Source organism: Ammospiza nelsoni, chromosome 4 (assembly GCF_027579445.1).
Source record: "Ammospiza nelsoni isolate bAmmNel1 chromosome 4, bAmmNel1.pri, whole genome shotgun sequence".
NCBI classification, from domain to species: Eukaryota; Metazoa; Chordata; class Aves; order Passeriformes; family Passerellidae; genus Ammospiza; species Ammospiza nelsoni.
This window is the reverse complement of record NC_080636.1, coordinates 29452883-29473225: the sequence shown is the minus strand read 5'-3', so window position 1 is coordinate 29473225 and position 20343 is coordinate 29452883. Positions and strand designations below refer to the sequence as shown.

Genomic DNA, 20343 nt, shown 5'->3' with positions numbered 1-20343 from the left:
CAACAAAGTTATTATTTTGAAATAAATAAACAGGTGACTCTGGACAAATAAGTTCTTAGGCCAAAGGCAAAGATTATATAATTAATTTCATTAACAAAGACTGAAATGCAAAGTAGAATTTTGAGAGCAAAAACATTATCTCATGATAAACTATTCTACTTCTCTGCAGTAAGAGAATAAATTTCTTGGCTTTAGTAGATCATGGCTTGCAAGTAAGTACTATTAATTTGGGCAAAGTTGAAAAAAAAAACATTTAAGATGGTTCAGTTATAAGAACAGTATATTAATTAACTAGAAAAAGGCAAAAAACTGATGTCAAAAATAAACAAAAGGCTTCAACACACACCACTTTACTTTATACAAGGTATGAAGCTGTAGTTAAAACAGCTCAAGGTGACTTTGACGTAAGCAGATTCCCAGTCCCACATATTTGCAGAAGAGCTAAGAACTTTCTTTGTACCTGAAATAACTTGGATGAAATAAAGATTCAAAAGAAGTCAATAAGCACTTTGCTATTGATTGCAACGAGCCAATATTTCATTCTGATGGTTAATTGCTGATAGAATTTCAGAACATTAATATTTAGAAAGATATATAATATTGAGTAAGCCACTTAATTGCATAGAACAAACGATAAAGTAAAACCATTTACTCTATATTAAAGAATTTCAATATAACATTTATTTCTACATAACATTTAGCTGCAGAAGGCTGAACTGGCTGTCACAAGAAAAATCAAGCTTTCAATATAGAAGAATAGGCTCTGCAAATAACCTTGGGCAAGAGATTCAGCAGGTAAACTGTCAGACACATTTTTGGTGGTTAGAAATGCCTCTCTCCCAAGTTCCTTCTAAACTGACCTGGAGATTAATTATTTAGTGAACCAAAATAAGACTTACATTGAGTGATTGAACAAGAAAAACATGTAAGAAAAGTTTAATGACATCCTCCTAATGTTCCATATTCAATCTGGTGTCACACATTTAGCAGTTGAAGTTTCTCAGGTGAATTTTTTGTCTGCTTGTTATGAGAATACTTTTTTTTTTAACATTAGTGAATATAACTTGCTTACTCCAAAATGCAACTAACAGATGGAGCTCCAACATTTACAGCAGTGTCTACCTCAAGAAGGAACAGTGATGGTTAGAAGCTTCTGTATGTAATGTATGTGCTCACCCTTCTCAAAGACTCTGAAAGGAAGGTCTGAACACACATGAGGAGGAAAACAGTCACAGTCCTCTAAGTACTAAGTACTACTACTACTACTACTACTACTACCACTCTCAACTACTAGTACTACTACTACGTCTCAACTCCTGCTAGTAGGAAGCAAGTTTCTGCCAATTCCATCTAACTATCTTTTACATGTCCTAAAACTCCTTCAAGTGATATGGAATGTGGCATCTGCCTTGATAAAGTACTCCAAAATATAAGCTATTTTCAGCACTAGAAAGTACATCTTAATGTCTTTCCTTAAGCAGTTTAAGAGCCCCCTATTAGTGAACATCTTTTATAAGTATCTGTAGTGACCTACAGTCCCTCAGAAGTTCATCTGAACAGCTGCCATGCTTTGCACCTGCATGTATTAGCATAACTGTGTATTGCTCCCTACCAGCCCACATCTCTTCTTCCTTTCCCTTTACACCTTGCTAACTCCAAAGAACCTGAATTAGTATATATACTGTGTAAATGAGTTAGGATGACCTTTGAAACAGGTAAGCTGGCTAGCAAAAAGCTGAGAGTAGCTTCAAATATGGATAATTGCTCAGCTATCTTAAAGATACAATACCTTTATTTCTAAAAGTTAGTCTGCAATATCATAAGTAAAACATTACCAGTAAGCTTGTGCTGCTGTCAGACCATTTTGAAAAAAAAGTTTTTAGTTCCTTATGTACCTGGAAATTTGAAGACAGTCTTTTGCATACACATTAATAAAAACCCCAAAACAACTACCTTTTATAGCAGAAAAGTGTAACTGAACTACTATGATTTGAATTACTCTGGTAGATTACAGTCTTCAGAAGCTTCCTCAAAGAATACTGTTCTTTATCATTATATGAACTAAATAATTGAAAGAAAATTTGGATAATAAATGAAGTATTTTTCATCTCGTCTGTATTTTAATTTCTTTCAATTGTCTTTACTTTCTTTTTACATTTTGGAACCTTCTAGAACAACAAAATCTACTAAGATTCAACCTGTTAAGGTATGAAGAGAAATATGAATTTATATATTTGAAAATAATTTCAGTTTAGGTATAGGATTTCAACATTAAATATTTTTATCTTTTTTAGTGCACTCAATTACTCCATCAGAAACAGGAAAACTGAGAAAGAATGCACTTGACCACTGCTTCAACCATTTTTGCTTTCCTGAAGGCAGCTAGATTGGCAGGGGAAGAGATAAGGTAATACAAACAGCAAAGCAAAAATAACCCCAAATTTAGCATCATTCTGTAAGATGAACACTGTAGTCCAACCTTTCATACACCATAAAATATGTATTATCAACCATGTACCTTGGTAAAATCTGTAATACTCTGACAGAAGTTTACAACTTACAGAGTTCTTAGCACAACATCCAAAACTGATCTAAAGGCCATTATATGAATTCATTTGGAATCTTCCTGTCAAAACCAACATGTTTGTTATCAGCCTCTTGAGTGATGCTAACAGGGAAACCAGGCAACTTTATAAGATTTGGGGTACTGTTAGCACACCAAAAGAACGATCTTCAGTAATAAAAGTTCCAATCATGACAAAATATGGTCAATTTTGTGTTATACTAACAAGGTCTAGCTTTCAGCAGAGCCACAATTCTGCCTACACAGAATTCTGCAAGCACTTAACATATTTGATTATTTTTTTGTTGTCTAACAATGACTTATTGAATGTAAGTTATTTTTGTACACTTGAAATACTTGTGATTGCTGGTGGAACCTTAAATTTTGTGAATCTTTATTTGCTAACCTATATATTAGAAGATCAGAGTTTCATTTAAGTAAAATACAAATATTACTTCAGAATATCTAAATGCAGTAATTATTCATAAGACTACCTATATCTTTTAGTTGAGATAACACATAATTCTTGTAGAAATTATCTCAAGTAATAAGAGAACTATTGCTAACAATGATCAGTAAATCAATGGAAATGTAATGATGTCAAAGCTCTCAAGTCTTCAAAGCTCTCTACAGTCCACCAGTAGTGGTTAAGCCCTTGATTAATTTCAGTGTAAATACTAACAATATTGAAATGGGCCATGTGAAAGTTTAGCATAATTTTATTACCATGCAAAATTTGCACAATACTTTTGAATGCACTGTTATTTTGTGCATTAGGTAGCCTACAGAAATAAATTACAATATTTAATAAATTAACAAGCTGCTCAAGAAGAGCTGTACAAACAAATTCTCAAAGACAGGGCTGGAATGCATAATAAAAAAAAACCCCTAAAATTCCTTCGATGGTGACCAAATAGCATGTAACAGTATTTCTATACTACACAGTGTGCTAGTTTATATTCTGTATTTCACATTCCAGAGCTAAACTTTGAAGTTCCAACTCTCTGGTAATTCAACACACCCCAGAAAAAAAAACATATTTAATGTCAATTTACTAAAGAAGAGGTTAGAAATGTGTTTGAAAATGACTTTTCTTTTTTTTTCCCAAAATGCTCATAAAAATCTCTGAAAGACACCAGAGTGTTATTTCATACTGTATCAGGACTGACAGAAACATTCAGAATTTATTTTAACAGTCTGACATATTTATCATTACATTAATATCAAAACTGTATTAAAAAGTGAATTTCAGTACATGCAATGAGAAATTGGCTACACTACAAAAGCACTGATAATAGTGTTATCTCTTCTGTTCCAGCCAATATAACCTCAAAGAGGAAGCTTCCCTCTACTGACAATTCAAAGTATTCACATTATGACTCTGACACTTGCATGACTGATAAGAGACAAAGTCAGAAAAAGTTTGAAGGTCATTCTTTTGTCTCCCTTGAAACTGGTGTTTTTAATACCATCTAGCAAGGCTTTTCTGGGAAACTCTTTCTTTGGAAATGCACTCTATTTGGGTAGATATTAAAATGCAACTACTGTGTGACAGAAAGTATTCTAGTCAGGTTTTTTTTAACTTGACATATTAAAAAAAAACCTTCAGGAATAATAGAACTGACCTTTAAAATTAAAAGAAGCAGCACTACGATTAGGAAATATACCTATACATACAAAAAGTTTTCTAGTTATATTAAAAGATTAGGCTTTTAAAACTGATTATGTCTAGGATCTAGGTAGCAACTTGAACATGTATTTTCACTCAAATTTCCAAAGAGTTCTAGAGAATTATAAAAATATTAAAGGTCTGAAAATTGTGTTGGAAAGTCGGGGGAAACAGGATAAAAATATTTCTATGGTGTGACCTGTTAAATACAGAAAAAATTTTATTGATAGCATGTTAAAAAAAGCAAATTATCCTCATAGTACACTAAAATGAATAAGTGACAAAGAGGCCAGGATTCAACCACTGTAATACTTCCAAAAATTACAGATAATCTACACTGAAAAGTTTTTTACATACAAAGGATGCGACACATTTTGAAATTATTATCACCCATAAATAGCTTTTAAATTGTTTTATAGTTTCTCAGTTGAGAAATTAAATTTGATAATTAAAAAAAATCACATCAAACTTGTCACTACAAAAGCTAAGTAAAGTAAGTCAAGATGTTAAACTGAAATATTAATTAAAATTATTGAGAATTTGATTTAGCTATTAATTACATACAGACACCCTCCTGATTCCCCACCACATCTCTTCTCAGCACCAAAATTACTTTGCAAATTTGGAATAAGGAAGTTTACCCTTTGGTATACTCATTTTCTAAAAATTCATTTAAAGAGGCATCTTTACTCTCAATAAAAAATTACAAGATTGAAGAGAAAGGATCTTCAACCTAAGTAGACAATATATTTTCGTATCCAATAATTTCGTATCCACAGTCTTACAAAGCCCTTAATTTAGGAAAGCAAAGCATTTCAGTAAAGATTCTGAGGCACCTATAGACATTTGGTCTTTTCAAGAAATAAGAGAAAAGAGCAATATAGTTCTACTAACATAAAAGCAGACAGGACTCAAAGCTGTATCTTAGCTTTTTTCATATATATATATATATATATATATATATATATATAAAAGCAAGAAATGGACATATTTTTATTATGTACAAGATTATATTCTTTTAATGATGTTTTACCAGAATATGACTGGTAAAACATAAGACACACCTTCTCTTAGGAACAGGCATATTAGATATATATCTGGGGCTGAAATGACCTTCATGGAACTAGAGCTTCTTGCACAAAATCACTCTTTGTATCAGAATGAATTTCAAAATTTGACTGGAAGAACACCGCAATGACTGATACAAAGATGCTTATGTTGAGCTGCTGTGGACCCAAAGACCATGTTTAGATTAGCAAGTAGTGTATTTTAATTATTCAAACCCAATATACACACTACACAAGTCTCAAATAGTTCTATTTCACACTAGTTCCTCTTTGGTCCAACAGACTGAACAAACCAGTACCATCTGGGAGTGTACAGGCAAATTCCTGAAGTTCACCTTGTAGCAAGCACTATTTCATGCACAAGGATCATAGGCCATGTGCCCTGTTTACTGTAAACCAAAGTACAGAAGGTGGGCATTAAGGTGGCACAGACACCAAAAGAGCGACCCTTGCCTGAACTAGGAATGCTGCGAGTAAACATTTCACACTTTGGAGGAGGACAATGAAGTCGAGAGAGAACTGAGACCCCACTCTTGGAGAGGGATATTGCAGAGTAGAAGAATTGAAAAACATTCAGAAAAAGAACTCCTTATGGAGTAAAGACTAATTTTCTAGGTAGAGTGGAAAAAAATACTACTAAGAGACGATTTCAATGATCAGTATATGACACCTGGCAGATCCCATTCTCATTTACCTACTGATTCCACAAGAATCAATAATATTTTAAGTGTGCTTTTGATATAAAAAGGGGCACTGTAAGGACACAGGAAGCACAAAATAGCTTCAGGTAAAATGACTTGAGCTAATTCAGTAACACATTTTAAACTTTCAATTTAGGATTTTTGCACTTGAAAAGAGCTCAAATGAAATGAAAAATTAACAAGGGAAATCACGCACACTAGAAAAAATTGGTGAACTGAGTGAGTCAGAGACTAACCATTAAAGTTCCTTAAGTTATCTTGAATTTATATCCAACACATCTTAAATAAGCAATTAATAAATTATTGACCTTTCGGAGAAGAATTCCAGAGCTAACTGATGAACAATCCCCAATGGAATACAATGAACAACCAGAGCTCAGAAAGAATGGAAAGAAAATAACTAGCAAATACATTTCCCTCTTAAAAGGTCAAGAAACTTATGGACAAAATAGAAGTTGCCAGGAGGTAAATTAAGGTGGCCCCATAGCAAACAGGTAGCTCACATTTCAGTCACTAAAGCAGAGAAAAAGCAAAAAAAGTTAATATGCAGTAAATAGTGGTAACAATCCAGTTTCCTAATTCTGATGAATAAAAGGAATACAAGTATCCACAGCTGACAAGATGCATCTATACCACATAAAAAGCTGCAGGAAAACTCAAAAAGCAGAATTCCAAAACTAGTATATGAGTCTTAAAGCCCAGTAACAATTTTATGCATTGATTTGAGACAAATCTATCTGTCCATGTTTGAGTAAATCTACAGAAGAGCATACACAGAAGCCAAACACATCCTGAAAAGAAGGAAATAGAATTTCATTAACATGAAATGTTGCTGAAAATTTTGAAATTAACAATTAAACATGTGAAGGAACATGAAAAATAAGATGAAATACAGCACATTTGATACGAAGAGATAGGTTTCAGATCCATTAGATATAATCATTTTTTTAAAGTAATTAATGCTCCTGACAAAAAAAAAAGCTACTATTTATCTGGACTTTGGTATTTCATTCCTTTATATTTAAAGGTGTTAAAAAACGGGTAGAACAAACTGGGTAAGCAGTTTGAATAACTGGCTCAACAGGGGACAGGACAGGCTGTTCAAAAATGCATAAAGGATGTCTATATCTTGGAACTAATTTATGAAATTATGAAATTTGAATTTGATGACTTGGGTGCAAAAATTGGTATTAATGAATTCAGCTGAGGCCAGAAAGGAACTGAGATAAAAACCACCACTACTTTACACAGGAAGAACTGAAAGTCAGAATGATTTCCAGAAATTCTGTTCTCATTGTATGAAAATAACTCAGACAGGAAAAAGTATCCATTTTATAAGTATGGGCTGAATGTGATTAATATATGTGATCAAATAAGTCAAAATCAAGGTACAAAGTGTTGCATGCATGATCTACCCAATAACTAAAAACTTCATTTGAATACAAAAGGTGGTAAAATAGCACTACAAAATAAGTCTGGGAGCAAAATCTTAAGTGAGACACTTTTATAAGATATATTTGCCCATGACTGGATAATGCATACGGGGCCTCCTGCTACTGCATACCCACGCACTACAAATTAGGATGTTTTAAATTATTATTATTTAATAATAATGACTGACTGAAAAGAAGAAGGGCAAAAGAGGGCAAATTCAAATGTATATTATGCATAAGGACTGAACTTGTTAGCTTGGTATTTATGTTAATGACCCAACTGAACAGAGGTTCATTAAATAAATCAGTGTACTTGTAACCTATAGCAATAAAATCCAGAATTCTGTTATTTGTTTATTTTGTTGGGGTTTTTCCCCAGTTATCCTTTTCTTTTTCAAATTGTTGTTCTGTGTTTACAATTCCAGGTGTGCTTTCTATTTTCAGGATGCATTTTGCCCTGCGCTATATATGCTGTCTTTTTTGGAAGACAGCATGTTCAGAACAGATGTTCTTAAATTTATACAGAAAAGAATCCTCTGAGTAAGACTGGTTTGAATGTGTTTTTAACCTGTTCCCTCTAATTTTTTTCCTCAGCTTTAAAGAAGCTTGTGTGGAGGGATTTCAATTGTTTGTTCTTCACTAAATGAAGTTTTCCAATATTTTAGCAGAATTAGGAAATTCGCAAATTAAACAAACAGGAGAAGAAGCCAGAAAAAATACAAATCAAAGTCTTTGTACTGTTGAGTTTTTTGATTTTTCTTTTTTTTGCAGTTTTTCAAAATATTTGTATATCAGAATTTGATCCAGTGGGTTATAAAGGGAAGAGCAATACAGCAGATCACAGGTGAGCTTGAGCAATAGCTGAAGTGGCATATTCATTCACATCACAGCCTTGTAGTTCTCTATTTTCCAGAGTTAATTAATAATAATGTAAGTGAATATTTATTGGGATTTTAAATTACTAATAGCATAATTTTAATTCAATTTTGATCTCCAATCAATTCTTAAAATCTGTTTTTAAACTGTACAGCTGATCCAATGCCTGCATTATCTCCATTTACTGTAGCACACTTCTAGTTCAATGCTCATCCAGTTCTTTACAGAGCCATACAAAAGGGCTGTGGGTACTATCATGTTGTACTGGTATTAACACCAGCAGGCAAATTAAACTTCAAATAAGCCACTTACCTCCCTGCTCTCCTTTTGGAAATTTCCTCATTTCCAGCATTAAGAATATCTTAAATGACAGTACTGGACAAGAACAGATAGTATTTATTAAGTCATTATGACACTGATTGAAGTGTTCTCTTTCTATAAACAAATAAAACATCAATAATAAGACCTACTCTGAAATTTTTGTTTTTAATGACTGGTATTTAGCCACATGGAAAACTATGAAAAAATTCCTACTTTTATATATCTGATAGGGATTACTATGGTTAATATGAACTATGGAATACATTTTTTTTCTTTGAAATATTTTTTAGAACACTGACTATAAAAAAAAAAACATAAACCAAATTCTTCTTTCATTCCATTGAGCCATATTAGGAGTGTGAGAGACTGTAAATGAAGACAACTTCCTTCTTTTAATGGTAGTGCTATTTTTATTTCATGTAGAGCATTTTGCTATGCTAAGTGACCCCAGGACCTGTAAACACGAAGGAGATTATTTCATGCTTTTGTTTTCTGCTCAAAAGCTAGACTTGCAAGACTGTCAGTAGAGAACTCTTTTTAATTTGCACTGTACCTAAAGTTGAAGAGCCGCAGCCTTTAACAGCTTTGGTTTAAATATTAATGATAGACTTCTATGGGGAGCAGTGAAAAGGGCCTCTTTTTTCAGTACAAACATATACAGAAGAACTACAGTCTATTTCAAATAAACATGAAAGTTTGATTCTCTGAGTACAGAATACTAAGAGCAGGTGATGCACACAAAATCTGCTCTTCAACCCACTTCTGTACATAATATTAGCTTACAAAGATGCCTTTGAAATCTTTAAAGAGCAGATCAATTATAGCTGTTACGCACAAGCAAACTCTCCTAAGATGGGCTATAATCCTGCAATGTCTTTTTAAGTGACAGACAGATGTGTGTGTGCCTAAAGGCTAGTGTGAAACAAAAATAATTCCTTGTTGTAAAGCTTGTGTAAAGCCTACTTTTGTGAACTTGCTTCTCAACAATGTGGACATAAAAGAAGTTTGAATGCTGACCAGAAATCAGGGTAGAAGTTAAATTATGTCCGCCCCATACTCCAAGAATAAGGACAAAGCAGATTAAAAACAATAATTCCCTTACAAACATTTTGGTGACTTATTTGAGAAATACTGCTTGCTGCTTACACAGCAAGACGATTGACTTAGCAATGTCTGCTTCTAAATATAAGCATTTATAATGCAACAGCCATGTAAGCAATTCTTGAGCAAGATCTAATGGGGACTAATATAAATCAAACTTTTCACCAAATAGTTTAGCTTGACCATGTCCTTTGGACATAATGGAAGAGCAAAATGCTTTAATATTAATAACACATTTGGTATGGTATTTCTGGTAACAAAAGCTTTATAGAATTTGCAAAACAATTTTCAGATATCCAGGATATTTTACAGTGACTACTGAGAAGACAAAAGTATATATGTATACCTTCAAATTCTTTTACAATTACAATAATTAGAATAAACAGAAGCACAACAACAACCAATGAAAATAGATAAGGAAATTATTAATCTGAGAAATACAAAAGACTCGGTAAACAAGGTCCTTAATTTATTAACAGATTCTCATTGTTTCTTCTAAAGCTAGAAAAAACTTTTTTCTGCTATTGAAGTATTATTGTGCCAAAAGAAAAAGGAATCCAAACATGTTCATCCTTCAAGTTGATTTTCACAGTTGCTTTGAATAGGTCTATTGTTAGAGAAGTCACAAACACCACCAACTCCTCCTCTGCTCCAACCAACTACAAAAACAGTTGAACCCAACAGTCAACTCCTGCCTCTACCAGAGCACCTACTTTCACATTCTGTTCATATGTATATTGAGAGAGCAGAATCTATATAGAGAAACATCTCTGACTACCCCAGGCATAATATTTTTATTGTTTTCAGTGTGGATTTTGTAGTGATATCACAGTGTCACTTAAGCAAAAGTATGCTGTTAGAAGCTCTCAAAAGCTGTACCACTCATCCAAGTCAAAATTTTATTGAAGTCAATGTTAAATTCTAATTAAGAACTCAGCTAAATCAGCTTTACTGAAGAGGAAGACAAATTTTAGCATGACTGTTTCTGAGGAAAATTAAAAACAAAAGATAAAATATATTAAAATATAAAACTAAAAAAAAATTCTGTGGATGGTTAAATAGTGGTATAGGCTGGGAAATCTCTAACCACAGAGACATTCAAAATTCTCTTAGACAAAGCCCTTTGTCTAAGAGAAAGAGCAACCTTTGAGCAAACAGCCAGACTACACAATCTTCAAAGTTACCTACTAATTGTTTTAACAGATAAGGCTCTTACCATATACATCTCCACAACCAGTAAAGTCCAGGAAGACAGAAAAACTACATTCCTGCGTGGCATTTAAGCTGGCTTTACAAAAATGGTTCTTGTTCTGTTAGCAACAGAGGAACATGAACCAGTTATTCCCATGTGCCATGCTGGTTTTCTGCCTTAAAGTATATTTTACTGCATTGCATTATTGCTCTATCTTCAGATACCTCAAAAATTCATGTATTTGAGGCCTCCCTGATTTCTGACATAAGAGCTGTTCTGCAGAAAATAGTTCTTCCAAATGAAAGTAAATGGCTTCTAGTAAATTCTAGTAAATTCTTCCCACAATAAAAAAAAAAAAGAGTACCAAATACTGTGTAAGGTTTCCCTTTTCTAATGTCAAGGTAGAAACACAGGTTATACAGAATGCCAGACACAATCACCCTTGAATCTTAAGAACCTTGCACTGCCAATTGATAACTTTTTTGACTAAATCATAACAGAAATGTAATTTAAAAGCTTTAGAAACCCTATACTTCTTGTAGCTTCTGAATAGGCTCACTGCTTTGATAACAACAGGAAAGCTATTTCATTAAAAAAACTCATAAGCAATGCATTCCTCATTTCAATCCAGCATGCCATTATAAATAAGTGGCTATTCCAATAAAATATTAAGATATATTTTTAACAAGACTATGGCTGTGATGAGTGGAAACAGATGCATCAAAATATTGCTGCAGTAAAAGCCAGGCCAATCTGGATTCCTTATGTTAGGTACTGATAATAACCTGTATGAACTCTTTGTTATCTGGAAGCAAGACAAACAAAATAATTTATCACACAATAAAGTGACTTTTGTCTGTATTGCACTGCTACCATCAATGTGGCTACTTTTCTAAAAGCCAGGCATTACAAAGACAATCTTGGCAAACTTTACTTCAAACATGCTTCCAGATACACTGAAGGCCAAAGGACAATGAATTTAATGTGACTGACTGAGGTTGAAAGGCTGAGTTGTTATTTAAAAATGTTTCAAGAAACCATTCCATAGATTTTAATTAGATTCATATCAGAAACCATAGAAGAATTAACCTTGGTAAGTGACATTTTGTCCTGCTTAGCATTGGAGGATAGTGCAAATTAGAATCCTAATATTCTTAGCATAAATGTTTCAAAATACCTTTGTTTTATACTAACAAATGAAAAAATATACCAGCAGTCGAATATATTTTTCATTTAACTTCAGAAACAGAGAGCTTACTACATAACTGTATCAGCAAAAGAAGTGAGTAAAGATCAGTGGTTATAAAAAGGTAAGTAGGGGAACAAACGGGATGAATAAATTCTACAGTTAAACAAATATTTATATTTACTGTGATATTATAAAGTAAAAGATGTAAAAGATCTTTTAATATACAAACTGCTTCCTAAGGACACAACTTGTGTTATACTTAAGGAATTTCAACAAGATTTTAAATATAAGACAATAAAAAAAATCCAATTAATATAGTGGCAAATAATACTATTGTCCATTTCAAAAAGCATCAACTTACACAAGAAAACCACCTAATATCTGATAATAAAATACCATATTTTCCTCTTCACACAGAAACTTTTCTAACTTTTAACACTTTTTTTTAAAAGAAGGCATGAAAACTATGAGCTTTGGAAACCATGTTAATTCAGCATTTTGGATCAAGTTTGTCCTTTTCCCTGTTCTCATTTAGAGCAAACTTCCAACCATTTTAAAGATGCAATCCTGAGCATATTGCACAGTAAAAATTGTAGAATTTGTAATAATAATAATAATAATAATAGTAATAATAATAATAATAATAAAAAGGGCAGCTAACTCATGGACAGATATACATAAATGCTCTCTTAGCCATTGCTGCAATTTGTTTAAAAGTTGATGAAAATCTAGGGAGAATTCTTTGCTGTTAGGTCGATTAAATAGCAGCAGAGCTACCTCTACAGAAGGCTCAAACCCATGTAATTGCTTTCTCCATTTCTACTTCTCTCACCACCAGCTCTATACAGGTCAAGCTCTGAATAAAAATCAGAAGTCTGACAAGGCTTTACACACAGACACCAACAGAATGTTTAATTGTCACTCTCGGTCCCAGTAAAACAGGTTCAGATTTTAGAATAACAGAGTCAGTAAGGGCCCAATCCTAAACAGATTATTTGGCAAAAGATGGAGAACTCTAGAAATAAAACAGAAATCAAGTACATGTCAAGACTGAAGACTAGCACAGTTTCATAAACCTAAACCAGAACTGAAATAGCAAACAATGTTACTGTCTGATTCAGCTTTCTACATAAAAATGGATGCTCTTCCATGTGGACCCAAACCCTGAAATTAGCTGATAGCAGTAGGGAATGAAGGAACTACCTACAACAACTGCAATAAGAGAGACCATCAGCTTTATAGAACAGACCACACAGAAATATATAAAAATATTTCAAAGCTTCAAAGAGTACAGCCATGCAGTTAAAGTGGCTTAGGACATCATAAACACAATGCAAAAGCCAAGTTTTAAGAACTGGTGAAGTTATGTGCACAAGATACTGGCAAGAGTAAGTAGTGTTGTCTGAGCAAAGGAAACAGATGTTCTTTCATCTTTTGAAAAACCCCCAGGAATTTGAGAACAAATTAAGTGTCATCTAAAATTACAGCAAGAACAAAGCATATAATAGGAGATATTTGAGGCAAAGAACAGTTTATACAGACAGAGTATTACCATTTTCAAAGTCTGCTGGCATATCAGGCTAGTATAGAACTGAACCACTAACTTATATGAAATAAGAAAAACTTAGAATCCATAATTTTGAACCTAATAATAAAACTATTAAGCCTGATGAGCTATTCCATGCATCCTTTTAAAACCAGGGATCTCCGTGGTAATACTGTCAACAAAGTTTCAGAGTATTACATGCAATTAATCCTTAAAAAAACTGGCATGAGAATTTGGAATTGTTACTAAATGCTAGACATTGGAAAGAAAGTGGTGAGTTAAATTTCATCCAGAGGTAAAGACAGCAGCTAGTGACAATTCACGAAGTGTTACAGTGAATTATCATGGTTGAATAAATCTCACAGAAGGCTAGATAAGCAGATTTATTGCTTCAAATTCACAGAAACATAGATAAGTGTTAGAAAAATGAAACAGGAAAATGTTCAAGTGTTATTTGAAGGAAAAAAAAAAAAAAACCCAAACCACAATGTAAAATAGGTAAGGATTTATAGCCTACTTATTAAGCTTCTAACACTTCTCAAGTTAGAGCTTTAAATGACAACTATACTGGTCAGTGATAGCTTAATTAAAGCAGGATCTTGGTAATCCTGCATTTATTCTTCTAATTCTTAGAATCTAACTGGTTTTACTTACTGTCACATACAAAACAGTCAGAGCACTGACACATATGAACAAGGAGAGACAGGTGAATCAGAGGCACAAATAACTTACCTGAAGTCATAAAATGCATCAGAGCCAGAAAAGAATGCATTTCAACCAGTACAATATATTAGTATCTAGAACTTAAAACCATTTTTGCCATTATTTTCGTTACTTAGCTGTGAGTTCTAACATTCCCAAAGTAGTAGCACTTCAAACCTGTGGGATATGAGTTCAAACTCTGAAAATGCAGACAAGCCAGCAGAAATTCAGGAATATTTTAAAATTATTAAATGCAGAGTATACTTCAAAAAAGGGTTTAGGACAGGCAATGTGTGTAAAATTGGATATGGTAAAAAATAATTTGTCACAAACAGTGCTCTTTGTAGTCAATATTTCTTCTTTCTGTCACTCCACTGAAAAGTGTCATAAATTTATTCCTGCAAGGCAGTAATGAAAAATTCCAAATTTTCATAAACAGCATTTTATTGAGATTATTTATGCATCATCAAATCTATATGTGAATAACAAAGTTCACAGATGAAATCCTGTTCTATTATGACATCAATATTCTGCTTCATTCCTGATAAAACACAGATCAGTAATTAATTTCAAACCATCATTTTTTCCTACTCCAATTAAGATATGACACAAAGAGAACTTAAAATAAGTCTTTTCTTTAAGATGTAAATACAGTTTCCTTTAACTAGTGATGGACAAAACAGAAAATAGCTCAATGGATTGTGAATTATTAAAAAAAAATCTTCCTGGTTATTGCAAGTTTTGTAGATTCCATCTCAAGAAATTGCTTTAAAAGTAGTAAATAACAAGGAGTGATTAGGAACTAGCCAAGGTCATTTGTACTATCCTAATAGGCAAAGAGAGTTTATTCTTCTGAGATCTGATGAACATTTGTTAACTTGTGAGCAGGGAGAAGCAAATAAAGTAATCCTTTATAGGCAGCAGTAGCAGGATATAAAAGTAATTTTGTCAAGAGTCAATGGTAACTACTTAGTAAAGCTGATAAAGAGATTAAATTGAAAGAGCACAGAAATACAGGAAAAAGCATTCTGTAAAACGTAGTGGAAGAGTTATAGACATGATGGAAAATGGTATAAAGCACATGAGCATCTCCTTTTCTAACTGACATGATTAGGAAAGGAAGGTAAGAGGTTACAAACCTCAAAGGTTTATGTAAAAAAAGATTTCTGTAGTCTAAATGTAGGAAACAAAACATTTGTTTTCCACTGTGTGAGGAAGCACATCCCTACAAAAAGACACATTTACCTTTGGGCAGCAGGAATTATGTGGTATGGAACAATTTATCACACATTCACTACCACTAGAAGCTGCAGAGAGAGAAGGTTGAACAACACAACCACTCATTTCATTGCTCAAATCAGAGATGGTGGCACCTTCTAAAGATGTGAAATCCCAAAAGAGACTCTGCTTGCAACATTTAAGACTGACAGACTTTCATACAGACCTACGGACCTGCAATTATTTGCAATTGTAGGCTCACTGTAGTGACTGTTTACACATCCTTTGCCCTCAAAATAAAACTAAAATAACCAACTCACCACTTGTCCATTCTGAGGATTTTTGTGTGCATATGGTGGTCCACGGATGTGATTCCACATCTGACCAGATGTCATAGCAAATACAACACACTAGAAAAAGAAAAGAAAAACAATATACTAATTAATTTACTGTGAAGGACTGAACAGAAAACCATTCTGCTGGTTACTCTTTCTTCAGATAAGTAATTTTTTCACTACCCAGACACAGCATCTACCTCTATTTGAATTTTAGGATAGTATCTTCAGATGCATTACTTTCGTAAAATTCTTAATGACTTCTACCATTTTGAAAATTACTTACCTCAAGACAGATTTTCCAAATCTCACTTGAAATAACCTAAAATTTATACACCATATTTACACATCTACATGACAAGTACTTGCAGCAGTAGAAGGCATTCATTGCAAATGTTCTGGAAACCAGTATTCAACATTTATACAACCTTCCGTGAAAATATTTCTGCCTCTAAATCTTATACAAATTTTTATCTTGCCCTTTTGTTTTCACATGTCTGAAATTATACATAAAATAATAGAAAAAAGCTGGCTATTAAAAAACCAAATCTGTCCTATTTTATGAAATTCTCATTATGTCCTATATGACTGTGATTCATTTTAGCTATGACAAATAGCAATGGTTGATTTGCTGGAAAGGTTGAAAATTCCCAACAGAAAAAAGTGTGAGGTTAGGTTAGGGATGTGTGACAACTGTAAAAACAGACCTTAATTCTTGTAGAAGATCATACTGTAGAATATCCATGACAAACACCAGTAGTACCAAGAGTCATTAAGACTATTTTAAAGAAGAAAGTACAGTATTTTGGATTACCAAGGGAGAGAAATAGGAAACACATATCATCTAAATATGTCTTTTGTTTTATCAGTGTAGATAATCTTTACAAAAGCTACATTTTAAGTTCAGTACATGCTCATTTTTACTGTACATCAATATTCCAACTAGCATCATAAAGTCATAAAGATATGGCAGATGGATCATGCCATAAAGGCAGATGGATCATGAATGCAAAACTATGTACCATAGTGACTGACTAAACCAGGGTTTACTAAAACCCTTCAGAGTGTTTTCTTTAAAAAACATTTTGTAACATGCTCCTGAAATAAACATAAGCTAGTGTAGCTCTGTATCTCTGTAAGTGCAGCATTGCTACCTCTAGAAATAACAACAAGGCCTTACTATGAAATCTTGTCAAACTGTATTCAAATCTGTCTTGGTTTTCCTGGCTTTGGGTTTTGTTGTCATTTGGGGTTTGGGTGGCTTTTTTGTCGGGTTGTTTTTTGTTTTTTTTTGCTGTTGCTGTCAGGTAGTTGTTGGGGGGGGGGGGGGGTACTACCTATTTAGCTAAACAGCAATTTTTCCAAAGACCAGGTGACCATACCCAGGTTACATTACATCGGCATATTACTTTTTTCCCTCTATTCTGTTTAGGAAGAAATAGATAGGACTAATATATTGATGCATTACAGTAGTGATGAGGTGACAACAGAGACAGACGAAGTGTAAACACAGGCTACAATGTGTCAGTATGGAATGACAAGAAATGATGCACAGGATTACACTGGAGATCTTATAAATATTACAATAGCGAATAAAGAAACACAGACATAGGAGCACACAGAAAACAGTTTTAGTGTTAACAAAGAAAACAAAGGAAAAGCATCCAACATATCTAATATCACCTCGATTTACCCTGTAAATTCTGATCATCTCGAATTACCCTGTAAACATTTGTTGCAGATCAGTGAAGAAGCACAAAGCATGAAATAGCCCCAAGTGGACCCTAAACCAAGGAGAAAGAAAGCAGCAGCATCATACTCCTCCCAGCAAAGACCATGGAATGCTGACAACTCATCATAATACCACATCACCCCAAGGCAAAAGAATGATCTGCAGATCCAGAGAGAACAGTGGAAGATTGGCCATGACATAAGAGAAATGCTAAGATACCAAGAAATGCATGCAGAATTATTTAATTGTGGTGTTATTAATGAGACTTCTCCTAATAGAAAGAAAAGATGCATTTTCAAATACAGTTTAATTACTACTTTGCTGTAGTGCTAGATTTTAATTACAAGAAAAAGTTGTTATTTTTAATATAAAATGTGTTTCATTTTGCTTTCAACAGGATTAAGAATGTAACAGCATAAAAACTAACATAGCAGATGAAGACATACTCGTAGTGATTGCTAGCAAACGGATTGTGTTTTTATTAATAACATGCAACAAAATGAAAAGAGTATACAGTGACATTACTGGGAGAAGAGTAACAAAGTTATTTCTATACCTTGCAGATTGTTTTAGCAGAAAAATTTACACTGCAATTTTAGTGATGACTCACATAATAGCTTATGTGAAAGCACAAAAGTGTAGAAATTTAAAGTATCAAAAGTGACGTGAAAGATATTTAGAAAGGCAAAAAATTAGCTGAAAAGTCAAACATCGAAAGATAACAGATGCATGGAGTGCACAAACTGTGCCTCTCTGAAAGTGTGTTTTCCTTGAGAAGTAAATTTTCTCATTTTTAAATTTTGACTGTTTGCAATTTATATTCTCTAGGGCCAAATCTGCTTCCATATGGAAAGATCAAAAATACTCTACCCCATTTTATATATAGTCAAATATTTTATAAATTATAAATCTCCCAAACTACTGAAGATCTTTCATGCTTTAAATACCACATTGTGAGACAGTATAATATCTAGCAAGAAAAGTAACTAGGAGACACAATAGTGGGGAGAGGAAAATGTCAAGTGTAAGTGCATCTGTAATTCACACTGATAAACAATGTTTGCCATTCCAAATGGCATACTTTCCATAGGATCCTATACTTTGGGATCCAAATATTTCCAAACTAACCCTTACTGCAAGTTGATTTTTCCCAGTTAGAAACTTTGCCAAATTAATTCCTACAAATTATCAACTTGCTCATATTTACTCTCATATGCAGAGAAATTGTGCCTTTCTGCAGTTTTCTTGGATCTTGTCAAAGTTCAAAGGATGAAAACTGGAGTAAAGGAGAAGAGTCAAGTTGAGTACTTATCTCTAATCACAATGCTACTTTTCCATAGTAGAGTCTGCATTTCAGCAGTTCTACAGAGAGGAAGACTACAGAAACACCTTTCCACCATCTGCTCCTTCTTTCTCCTTTTCAGACCCCACGAACACCACTGACTGCTGCATGCCACCGGATTTATCAATGGAGTTCATTATATTTTTCAGGGTTTATGCTATTTTAAGAGCTTCCAGATTTAGATAGCTTATTTTGCATCTAAATGATAAAAGCAAGCAGAGTATTTGGCTCTGCAGCCAAACAGTGGTGTTCTAGGTGAGTACAGTCCATGTGTAGATGGCTCCACTGCAGGACCTTGTTAACAAATTACAAGTGATGCTTCCTTCATGGCTTCTATCCTTAAGTTTCACTAAGGGGGAGACTGCTTTAAGCTCACCCATGGTGCATTTCTGTGTAAATCACATTATTTCTAAGAACAGATAAAAGATAAGCACCAAGAGTCCCAGCAGAACACTGAATTACAAGCAAGACACAACTTCACAGGCACATAAGCAGAGTATCTCAACTTCTTGGTCTTGCAAACCTTGCAAATTATTTATTTATGTTTAATATATCCCCTTCTCAAAGGCCCAAGTTTTGTTTAACACTGTCTGCTAGTTCATCAAACAAAACTGCAGACTTAAGAAGTCATTTAGTATGCCTTTTGAAGAGAAGCTTCCTATTAGCAGATAGTACACAAAACAAAAATAATGAGATTTCTTTGCAAGTTTGGACCCAAGAACATGGGAAACTTGGTAATGTAAGAAAGATAATGAAATTTTAGATTCATTTATGAATATAGTTAAATTCAAGCATAGATTCAATAAAAATGAATGACAGCTAGTTCTACACTTTATTTCTATATTGTTCTGTATATGTAAATTCTAACCATTTCAGAATTACTGTTTTAAAGAAATGTAATCCTTTCTTATCCAGTTTAGCCTTGCTTTTGCACTCAGTGAAGGCTCTCATGCTATGAGCTATATAATCCATTTCTAAATCCATCACTTATCAGATTCTCCAATAAGAGAGATAGAATTAAAGAAGAGAGTGCAAAACAAGAGCAAAGAGAATTGTATCTTTAAATTTTACATCTCTAAAACCTCTAACTATAGGAAAAAAAAGGAAATTAACAATCAGAATTTATTGATGTTCTTTAGGATGCCTACCTAGCCACACAGAGAAACCTTTGTTCTAGCGTTTATCTTTGAATAAAGCACATTAATTTTTCATACTCATTTCCAGAAAGGGGTGAAAAAGTCACTAGTAGCCATAAGACCCTCCAAGCTCCTTTGGACCAATAACTGCTGATGAATTTACTATGTGCTGCAAGTACTGGGGAGTATATCCACAGAGTACACATTTCTCATACCCATT

The 20343-nt window shown here is 33.4% G+C and overlaps 1 protein-coding gene across 1 annotated transcript in view; it reads right to left on the bottom strand.

Moving 5' to 3' along the window:
- Window positions 1-20343, bottom strand: part of TUSC3 (tumor suppressor candidate 3) — a 105159-nt gene that overhangs the window by 33453 nt on the left and 51363 nt on the right. The window contains exon 6 of the mRNA XM_059470462.1: window positions 15899-15988. Coding sequence (XP_059326445.1) covers window positions 15899-15988 — 90 coding nt within the window. The remainder of the gene's footprint in view (window positions 1-15898; window positions 15989-20343) is intronic.